This window comes from Pteropus medius, unplaced genomic scaffold (assembly GCF_902729225.1).
Source record: "Pteropus medius unplaced genomic scaffold, Ma_sr-lr_union100, whole genome shotgun sequence".
NCBI classification, from domain to species: Eukaryota; Metazoa; Chordata; class Mammalia; order Chiroptera; family Pteropodidae; genus Pteropus; species Pteropus medius.
The window spans coordinates 2,811,116-2,821,563 of NW_024342466.1; the positions used below are offsets into that span (position 1 = coordinate 2,811,116).

General features: G+C 63.6%; 1 protein-coding gene across 1 annotated transcript; it reads left to right on the plus strand.

Annotated features, from left to right (window-relative positions):
- The first annotated feature begins 1,183 nt into the window (after positions 1 to 1,183).
- On the plus strand, positions 1,184 to 9,227 carry ERFE (erythroferrone). The gene is made up of 8 exons (XM_039861588.1): positions 1,184 to 1,360; positions 3,350 to 3,472; positions 3,994 to 4,096; positions 5,285 to 5,517; positions 5,589 to 5,697; positions 5,809 to 5,899; positions 6,584 to 6,662; positions 7,809 to 9,227. The coding sequence occupies exons 1-8, from the start codon at positions 1,184 to 1,186 to the stop codon at positions 7,905 to 7,907; spliced, it is 1,014 nt and encodes a 337-aa protein (XP_039717522.1). The 3' UTR covers positions 7,908 to 9,227.
- The last annotated feature ends 1,221 nt before the right edge of the window (positions 9,228 to 10,448 follow it).

Here is a 10,448-nt window from a genome sequence, read left to right on the forward strand (position 1 = left end):
ATGCCCTGCCACCATCCCCACATCCTACAGAAAAAGAGGCAGAATCACAGAGCATTTCCTGTTCCCCCTTCTGGGGCAGGAAGCCAGCCCTGGACCAGTGGCTGAGTGACAGGGACTAGTCCTCGGCAAGGAGTTGAGGACTACCCAGGGTCCCTGCTCAGTCACAGGTGCCATACTCTGAAACAGGACAGGGCAAGGCCTCCCCTCTCAGAAGAAAACCGTCCCTTGGCGTGGGTGGCGGGCCCTTGGAAAGTGCATTCCTCAGCCGTGTCTTCCCCGGGCTTGAACAAAATGCACCCTGCACCCACCAGGAGCAGGAATGGGGGGCTCAGAGAGCCTGGTGTGCTGCACTCATGCAGTTTACCCTGGGGAGCTGGTGACAGGCGGTGGACACTCAGCAGAGCAAAGAGGCCAGGGAAGGGCCTGGAGTTTAAGCCTGTAGTTCACCTGTCTCAGTGGGGTGCCCTGTGCTGTCCTGCAGGCAGTGGGCAGCCTGGTGCCCCCACATCGGGCTAAGTCACCAGAGGGCTCAGTCCTGCCCACCCAGGTCCTGTCCACCCCCATGAGTGCGGGGCGCGGCCTGGGGCTGTGCATTCGCTGCTGGTCCCACCCTACAGGTCCCTGCAGGGGCCTCAGCCACGGAGAGACGCAGCCCCACGAGGAAGGGTCCCCTCCTGGAAAAAAGGCTCCGAGGAGGGGACGTGGGGGTCTTTCTACACTGGTGTGCTCAGCCATGCCAGCGACGTCTGGATCTCATAGGGCGCTGGCGGGAAGGATGCCCCCGGGTCGGAAGAGGAAGGCGCCCTGGCTTCTTGGGGAGAAAAGGGAATCGGCAGGGCCTGAGGAAGGGGCACCCCGGCTGCCCGCGAAAAGAAAGCGCAGGACAGCGCACAGGGAGGGCCCCCCGGGCCGCAGTTGGGGCTCAGACGCGCCGGCCCCCGCGAGCGGGTGCTCCCCGCGCCGCGCGAGGCCCCGGGGTCCCCCCGCTGGGTCGCATCGCACACCTCGCCGCTGCGCCCCGCCCGCCCCGCGCCCCGGATGCAGCGCGCGCCCCGGCCGGGAGGGGGCGCCGGGCGGTGACGCGCGCCGGGCGAGGCGGGGGTTTCAAGCGCTTTATAAGGCGCGGAGTCCGCGAGCGATTACGGGGCGCCGCGCTCGGAGCCCAGAGGGACGCGCCGCCCGCATGGCCCCCGCCCGCCTGCTGCTCGTCTCCGCCGGCCTGCTGGCCGCCGCCGCCGGCCTCGCGTCCCCGGCGCCCGGTGCGCCCTCGGCGAGCCGCGCGCGCGAGGCGCCGCTGCCGGGCAACGAGCTGCCCGCGGGCCCCGGGCAGAGCCGCGCGGGGCCGGCCACCCGCCCGCCGGTAAGGCGCCGCGCCGCGCAGCGCGCCCCCTGCGCACCGTCCCCACGGCCTCCCCGGGGGCCCGGGCCGGGCAAGCCGGCGTCGCGGCCCCGGACCCGGTGGCTTTGACGTCCAGCTTTCCAACGAGGGGATAAAAACGCTCAGCTCGCGAAGCTCCGCCGTGGACAGACGGCGCTGGACGCAAAGGCCAGCAGCCTTGCCCTTGGCTTTGGGCCGGTTTTCTTTAGCATTACAGCAAAATTCTACTAGGCCAGGGATAAATGCCGTTTGGGGGGCGCAGAGGAGGTTAGGAAGTAAGTTAAGTGTAAAGTTACTTCTGGTGACTTGGAGAGGGTTGTGCTTGTAAAAGCGTGAGCAAATTACTGACCCCTCCCCCACCAAATTGATTTGGTGCGATTCCCCGTGAATAACAGAAACTGCCTTCCTGTGGGTGTGGGGAAGTGTTTGGGGGTGCAGAACCCACGGAGACGTGTGACTTCTGGCTGTGAAGGGGTGCTCTTTAGCTCTGCCCTGCTCCTCCGGTCCTGGCTGGCACAGAGGGGGTCAGGTCGGACCCTTCAGATGGGGAGGTGGTTTGGGTTCCACGTGTTATCAAGACGCAAAAGGCACCGTGGCGGCACCTCGGGCCTGGGCCTTTGCATCCTCAGCATCACACTGGGAAGCACGGGTGCCAAGGATCCTGCCCACCGGTGGAGGTGGCAGCCAGCCCTTCAGGATCCCTGGGAGGGGCCCCCCTGACGTCCTCGTCTGTACCACCCCAGCCACTTGTCATGGACACAAGGCAAACCCTGCCAGCCTACCAGCCACACCCAGAGGAGAGGGTCACCCAATGTCCACATAGTCGCCAGGAAGCAGAGGGGGTTCTGGGGTGTTTCCAAGCAGGGTTCTGGCCTTTCACTGTCTTTGCAGGTCAAGGTGGCACCAGAGGCTCCCAGCTCCTGAGCCCCACTTCAAGGATGGAGAGCTTGGGGAGCCAGGGCACTATCCGACACGCACCCACACCACCACTGGCCCATCCCCAGGTCCCCACACCAACTTGGCTCTACCTGTTTCTGCTCCCCCCAAACCAAACTGGGGTCCGAGTCCATCCACAGGCCCCTGGCCAGCCGGGAGGGTCAGCTCGCCATGTGTGTCCAGCCCTCATGGAATACCCCCGCCACGTGTTTGTGCTGAGGGCAGTGTGAGGCCATGAAGGGGGATCTATCTCTGACGACAGGACCTGGCCAGCTCTACAAGCCAGTCCTCCCATCAGCCACCAAGTCGGTGCCCATGACCTCATCTAAGCCCTCCCAGCCGGCAGCCTTGCCCGCTGCCCAGACTATCCAGGGCCCGGTGCCCAATTGGCCAAAGGCTTCTCCCTGGAAGGCACCTTCTGGAACTTTCCTCAGTGTCAGGACTAGTTAGAATGCAGCATGGACAGGGATGGATATTTCTAGACCTGTCACTGTCCTTGGGTCATGTGTCCCGGATGTCCTGAATTAGATGAGCAGTGTCACGCCCCGGGCACAGACCTTGAGTCATGACATCTCAGTGCTGGACTGCCTGGACCCCCTAACTGCCCTGGACTGTGATGGCTGAGGTTGGGCTTCCTGGGACTTTGGGCCACAGGGCTTAGTTGAGGGGTGGGGAGCTCCACTGGTAGCTGGAGACTCCGATAATCACAGTCGCCTCTTCCTGGGCACCTGCAGGTGTGGGTGGCCCCATCCTCCCGCAACTCTCCTGGGAGGTGTGTGCACTGCAGCAGTGTCGGGACAGAGCTCAGCACCCCATCTTCCTCTGCCCACGTCCTGGCTCTTCTGCTCCGTCGTCTGGTCCATTCCCCAGGGGTCATCCCCAGGGGCTGTGTTGGCTTTGAGGGCACGATGATTGACGAGGACGGGATCGAAGTGCTGAAGGCCAGTCCTGCACAGTGACCTTCTGAAGTGTCCCAGCAGGCGCCCACTGTGGGGGCACGGGGCGGTAAGTGACTCGATGGCTCCTGCGTTCTAGGGTCCCAGCACCGAGCGAGCACACAGCATCGACCCCTGGGACACTTGGATGCTCTTCGTCAGGCAGAGTGACAAGGGTGTTAACGGCAAGAGAGGGAGCAGAGGCAAAGCCAAGAAGTTGAAGGTGAGCAGGGGAGCCCCATGAGTGTGTGTGCGCGTGTGCGCGTGCAAACGTGAGAAGCCTCCCCCCCCCCCCCCCCCCCCATCCCCGCACCCCATGCCACTCACCAGCCCCCGCTGGCACACCCCGCACATTTGACCCAGCACAGACCCTCACTCTCAGCCTGGATCGGAGAACACAGAAAGTGCCAAGCTGGGGGCCCAGGGGACCCCAAGTTTGGGACCTGTTGCGACCGTTTACCCTGCACCCCTGGAACACCAGGCAGCCCCTTCTCTTCCGGCCGCATCCTGGTACGGGAGGCCTCGGCTGGCCCAGAGGGCAGCTTTCCAAGCACCGCTCCCCCACCCCCCATGTCCCTGCCTGCTCTGGGGTCTGAGGACCCTGCAGCTGACCTCTACCTTGGAGGTCGGGGGTCAAAGTGGGAGCGCCTCTTGCCTGCCTTAGTGGCAAGAGCTTGCAGGGCAGGGGCCCATGGTTCCCAGCCTGCCCATTTCAATGTCCTCATGGCCAAGGTTGCCTTTCAGCTCGGCCTGCCAGGGCCCCCAGGGCCTCCTGGCCCCCAGGGCCCCCCAGGCCCCATCATCCCACCCGAGGTGCTGCTGAAGGAGTTCCAGCTGCAGCTGAAAGGTAGGGGTGCGCGCCACGTGGGCACATACCCCGGTGTGAGGGGGGCCAGGGGAAGGTCTCCTCAGCATGTCGGCAGCACCCGAGGAGGCCTCTGAGCTGTGCCGGGCTCAGGGTCCACCCAGCCAGCCTGGGTCAGGCCAAGAGTCAGGGGCCGGGGGTGGGAGAGCGCTGAGGAGGGTGCTAGCAGACGAAGGTGGACTTGACCACCTCATGCTCGGTCGGTGCTCAGGGACTAGCAGCCACGCCCCACCTGGAACTCAGGTGAGCCCAGCAAAGGCCCAGAGGCCTGAGCCTATACCCCGAAGTGGGGACTGCCAGGGCGGAGTCAGGGCCCCTTAAGCTGTGCAAGGTGCTCCTCTGACTCCACAGGGTCACCAGAGAAATCTGAGGTCATCCAGCCAATACAGAGCCTTGACCCAACCGCTTTCCATCAGTCACCTCTGTCCCTCCCTCTGACAGATCTCAGCTGCTGGCACGGAGACTCATGGGAGGGCACCAGGAGGCTGCCCAAGAAGGGCGGGCAGGACAGTGTACAGGGGCAGCACAGGGTGGAGCCCAGGCTGGCATCCCCAGGTCACCGCCCAGGCCAGCCTGAGTCGCTTAACTGGAAGGCCCAGAGAGACAGCAGAGCTGAGCTGGGCTGTCGTGCTGGAGGACGGCCCTGAACTGTGGCCAGCTGCTGGTCCGCGGCTCAGGTTATTTGCTAGATTAATTTTATTGTGAAGAGCTCGTGAGAGAGCCTCTTCCCCCATCGGTTCACTGCAGTGTTCATTAAACACACCAGCTTCTGGTGCTGAATCTCCATGCTATTTGCAGTGTAGCTGCAATAATTATTTATACCCAGCTTCCTTCCCAAAATGCCCAGGGCTGGTTGATCTGACTGCATTTGCTAATATGATAAAAACAAACATAAAAACAAACAAGCCAGCAGCGCCAAAGGGGAAGTGCAGGTAGCATAGGGAGATGAGGCAGAGAACAAGGGCCTTGGGTGTGAGGCTGCCCTGAGCTTCCTGGTAGCCAAAGCGTAAAGGGAAACCGGAGCGCCCGCGGGATCAGGGAGCAAAGTGTCTGCGGGCCCTGCAGGCAGGCCCAGAGGGATCTCTCGTGCTGGGTTTTGGGGAACGGGTCCGGGGCTCAGAAGGGAAGGTGAGCGGGCCCGACACGCGGCCACTGCCTGCTCTGTACCAGGCGCGGTGCAGCAGCACGAGGAGCCCTGCACGCGAGGCCCCGCCGCGGCCAGGGCCACCACCCCGGACGCCGAGGAGGAGGTGTCGGGGGCCGCGGGCGCGCTGGCGCTGCTGGCCGCGCCCCTGGCTCCCGGGCCCTGGGCGCCGCGCGTCGAGGCCGCCTTCCACTGCCGCCTGCGCCGGGACTCGTCGCTGGAGCGGCGCGCGCTGCACGAGCTCGGCGCCTACTACCTGGTGAGTCCGGGCCGGGCGGCCAAGGCGGGGAGTGCGACAGGGCCCTGGGTGACCGTGCGTGCGCTCCGCAGCCCGACGCCGAGGGCGCCTTCCGCCGCGGCCCGGGCCTGAACCTGACCAGCGGCCAGTACACGGCGCCCGTCGCCGGCTTCTACGCGCTCGCCGCCACGCTGCACGTGGGTGAGGCCCGGCTCTGCTCGGGGGCGCGGGGTGGGAGGGGCCGCCCGTGCGCCCTCGGCTCCGCCCACCACCGACCGTGACCACCCTCCCCTCCCCCAACCCCTCCCGCAGCGCTGGCGGAGCCGCCAAGGCGAGGGCCGCCGCGACCCCGGGACCGCCTGCGCCTGCTCATCTGCATCCAGTCCCGGTGCCAGCGCAACGCGTGAGTGGGCGCGGGGGGCCGCGAGCAGCTCGGGGCCGTCACGCTGTTCAACAGGCACCAGACCCGGCTCCTCTCTCCAGCCCCACCCCCACCGCCGGCCGTCGCCCGGGTCCTGCAGTCCCAGTCGCACTGTGGCCTGGGGGACCTGACGCCTCCTTTCTGCTCTCCCGCCTCCCCTCCCCTGTGAACTTGATCCCGACCGCACACGACCATGTCCATCTGTCCATCTTCCGGGAGCACCAGGCCGTGGAGGGCGGGGCTGAACCCTGTCCGCCGCCCTCTGGTGTGTCTCCAGCACCACAGCAGACCCAGGTGCTGGCAGGGGCTGCAGTGGAAGCATGAACGGAAGGTCGAAACCTCCGGTTCTGCAAGCCCTCCAAGGACTGGCCTGAGCCGGCTTTTCAGCCACCCCCACCTCCCGCTGCGCCAGCCACTGGTTTTCCAGGAGCTGCTCCTGACCTGGGCCTGTTCGCCCTTTCTGGCATCCACAGCACACCTTTCGCCCTGGGGGGGGGGCTGTCCTCACTCCTCCTGGCAGCCCAGTTCAGATGCCACCCCGGCCAGACCAAGGCAGCTGTCCCCACCGCACATTGCTGGGCCCTGTGTCAGCTGTGAGCGCATTGTGAAGTTGGTGGGCTCTGGGGTGGGGGGCACTGGCTGACCCTCTTTCTGCATTGGCCACAGCTCCCTGGAGGCTGTCACGGGCCTAGAGAGCAGCAGCGAGCTCTTCACCATCTCAGTGAACGGCGTCCTGTATCTGCAGGTGTGGGGCCGGGGGAGCTGGTGGGTAGTAGGGTGCAGGGGGGTGCTGGCGGGTGGTCGGGAGCTCTGGGGGGCGGCACGCTGACTCCAGGCCTGGGAGAGATTCAGGGCAGGGCTACAGCGCTCAGACTAGTCCGGGCCCCCTTCCCCCACAGACCCGGCTGTAGGGCCACTGGTCCTGCCCCCAGTGAGCCATCCACAGGGACCTGGTGGTACGAGGGAACAAGTCAGCTCCACAGCCCAGGCTGACCTCACGCGACCCTGGCCCATGGCCACTGTGGGAAGCAGGACGTGTAATTTCCTGCACAAAACCCCCAGTGACAGTCTCTCTCGCACTGTGGGGATTTGGGCAAGTAGCTGAGGAATCGACGTCGAGGGGGGACTCGCTATGAAAGGCAAGATGCAAGTGCCGATGCGTGGACAGGGGCTCGGGTTCCAACAGCGCCACGCTGGGCCCTGCTCCACGCTGCTCACTTAATGCTCGGTGTGCTGCAGTGAGCACTACTGTTAGTCCCGCTTACAAACGGGGGACTAAGGTGCAGAAAGGTTAAGTAACTCGCCCAAGCTCACACAGTAGTCAGGATTGGAGGCCAGGCCGTCTGGCTCGTCAGCTGTAGTTGCTGAAAGGCATTCAGAGATCCGGTCCCAGGCACCGCACAGCCTGCTGGGAGAAGTCGAAGGGCACACGGTGCCCCGGGGGTTCTGAAATGAAGGTCAGGTGCGTCCCCAGAGGCTGCAGCTCTGGGAGTCCCCAGATGGGACCTTGCTGGGATGCATGGGCCACAACTGGGGCAGCCAGGCCAGACTGCTGGTCTCACAATGGCCCTGCCAAACGGGTCAGGGGCCAGGCCTGTGGTTCAAGGCCACCGTTATAGCCTTGTCGAGGACCCTACAGGCTCTTCGTGCAGCTGAAATCCATGTTAAGTCTTGACCCCTTGCTGGCCAAGCAGAGCCTCGCTCCACACGTGAGAACTGTGGGAGCCCATCAGCCGGGGGCCCGTGGAGTTGGGTAGAAAGCACTAGAACAGGGGTCAGAGGCCTGGGTTTGAGGGCAAGGCCTGCCAAGCCCTCGCTCTGCGCCCTTGGCGGCCGGGCGGGCGTGGGGCTGCAGTGGGCAGCGTCAGGCTGACTCCAGCCTCCTCCGCAGACGGGGCAGTACACTTCCGTCTTCCTGGACAATGCCAGCGGCTCCCCACTCACTGTGCGAAGCGGCTCCCACTTCAGCGCTGTCCTCCTGGGCGTGTGAGGGCCACCCCAGCTAGCCGAGCTGGGGTCCTCAGGATCTCTGGACGGGACTGGAGTGCCAGAGGCCGCCTGCAGGAGGAAGCCCACTGGAACCGCCCACACTGGCCGGCACAGTTCAGCCCAGAGATGACCACGACAGCAGCCTGGGGAGGGGACATGCAAACCCACAGTCCCAGAACCAGGAAGGGCTTCAAGGCCCATCTTTTTTATAGGGGAAGGGCCCTGGTGGGCTGTGAGCCCGGGAACGTGTCTAGCTGGGGTCAGCGCACCCAGGAGCACTTGCTTCTTCCCTGGCTGTGGACCTGGGCCCCTCTTGGCCTCGGGCCGCTTGCCCGCAGCCTCAGCCCCCTGGTTCCCATCTCTGAGTGTTCTCGCGGGCTGCCAGGCGGGCCAGCACGGAGGGAAAAGCAGGTGTGCCTGCCGGGTGCTGGCGCGGAGGGACAGCCTGCGCAGGGCTGAGGAGCCGAGGGGAGCGAGCAGCGGGAGCAGCGTGGCCAGGCTGGTCAGCAGCAGCCTTCCCACTGCTCCGTCTCCAGCTGGGGCTCCTTGGTCCCTGCCTGCCACCCCCAACCATGCCTTTGGCCTGCACTGACCAGAGAACCTGAGACTGTCTCTGTGGCTCCCAGGCGCAGCAGCCTTGGACACCAGACAGGGCTCATGGGGGGTGAGTCCGGGCCTGGCTGCCAGGTGTTTGCACTGCTAATGAGCGTGTGTTCGCCTTGCAGACGGCTCTCCGGAACAGGGGCCGCTCTCCCGTCCGCAAGCCTGATCACGACAAAGGTCCCCTTCCTTCCCCATGGAGGCTCATTGCTCAGATCCACCCACCAGGTGAAAGATCTAGAAACCTTCGCAGACTAGAGGTGGCCAGGCCCTGCCCACCCCGCTGACAGCTCCCAAGGCCCGCCCATGGCCTCACTGGGGCCAGCTAGCTCTGGGGCTCTTCAAAGCCTCTTCCCCACTTGGGTGGTGATGTGGCCCCACGCTCAGACAGCTGGAGGACGGTGCCGAGAGAGAGCTGGCCTTGGGAAAGCCCAGCACAGTCCACGGTGCTGCTGTAGCAGCGACAGGACCTGGGGGGCGGACGACTGTCCCAGAGTAGGTGGTCCCTCCAGAGCCCCCCAGTGCCGGAGGATTACCCCAACTCCCATCCTTGCACACTGGGCTAACAGGAGACCTGGTTTCACAGGATATTCTGGGGGTCGAGCTGGGTGCATTCAGGCCTGGGGAAGAGGGGGCGATGGCTGCTGTCACCTTAACCTTCTGGCTGGCCCCAGGAACAGCAGGTGACCACAGCTAGACCTGCCTGTTCCCCAGGAGCCCCCTCCCCCCAGCACATAGCGACCACCCCATGCCCCTTGCCAGGTCCAGCACGATTCTTAGTAGGCCTCGCACCCGCCCTACCAGGAAGTGCCCAGCTGGCCTGGCCCCGCCGCCCCATGCTCCCCGATAAGGGGCGGTGCGGCCACACCCTTTTCTGGATTTCATTTTGTATCCAGTGGACACATTTTAGAAAAGTTATCTTTCACCCTGGAAAAAGCCGCAGATCTCTTTCATTTTCTTGGCATTAGTGTGTTACACAGCAATTTACTTTAGTATTTATTGTATGATGTTGCCAAATAAAATATATTTATATAACTAACTTTATAGTGGTACAAGTACCTAAAAAATTGTGTTGTGTGGTTATACAAAGTTACAAAAACAAAGTGGAGACCTTGAGATATACACTCGTGGCCATTTAGGCCAGGTCTGCTAAGGATGGCGAGGAGTGACCTCTGTGAGGTGGGGGGTTGGCCCCAGCCTGGAGGAGGGGGCTCGGACACTATGAAGAGGGTGGGAGGGCCTTGCCAGGGAAGCCTCAGTGCTGAGCCTCCCAGCTCTGGGACAGTGGCACTCTGGTAATTAAGGACATGTGAGTCACAGGTTGACACCTAGTTTGCTGTAGAAGGTTTGCTGAATAAACTGTTCGACCTCCCCTTCTGAGACGCTGAGGTTCTTTTCATCACTGATGGCACACTGCACAATGTCACAGTCCTCAGCAGAAACGGAACTTGGCCCTCAGCCGGGGAAGGGTGTGCTCCAAATGCTGAACTGACAGGGTGATAAGCCATTTGCGCGTGCTGGGCGGGGGCCAGAGAACATCACAGAAACGCTTCTTCAAAGGCAAGTTTTTAAAATCTTACATCATCCTGAGGCAAGCACTCATACACACAGAGTCACGGCGATACTGACGACCAGTGTCACGTAGGATTAGGGTTGGGAAGCATCTTAAGGTTCTTCCAACGCGGACCAGGCTTTCCCCTCTCAACATCTCTAACAGCAGGGCCCCTCTGCTCTGGCATAGTCTTGGGACGAACAACCTCAGCCCAGCACAGAGCCAACCGAACACATGTTCCCCAAACAGGAAACAGAGGCCACACTGAACAGCAAGCAGCTCCACTGCTCAAAGCGGAGAGGACCCATTCACGCCGGGACCCCCGGGGGCCAGGACACCAGCACGCCCAGAGCCCCTCGTGCAGGCTGCGCCCAGCACCAGTGGTGTCAG

Bases quoted from the DNA above. Each gene is read 5' to 3' on its own strand.
- ERFE (XM_039861588.1), top strand. From the start codon at position 1,184: ATGGCCCCCGCCCGCCTGCTGCTCGTCTCCGCCGGCCTGCTGGCCGCC. The intron at 3,473-3,993 runs GTGAGCAGGGGA...GTTGCCTTTCAG, and splicing joins GCAAAGCCAAGAAGTTGAAG to CTCGGCCTGCCAGGGCCCCC. The intron at 4,097-5,284 runs GTAGGGGTGCGC...GCTCTGTACCAG, and splicing joins GTTCCAGCTGCAGCTGAAAG to GCGCGGTGCAGCAGCACGAG.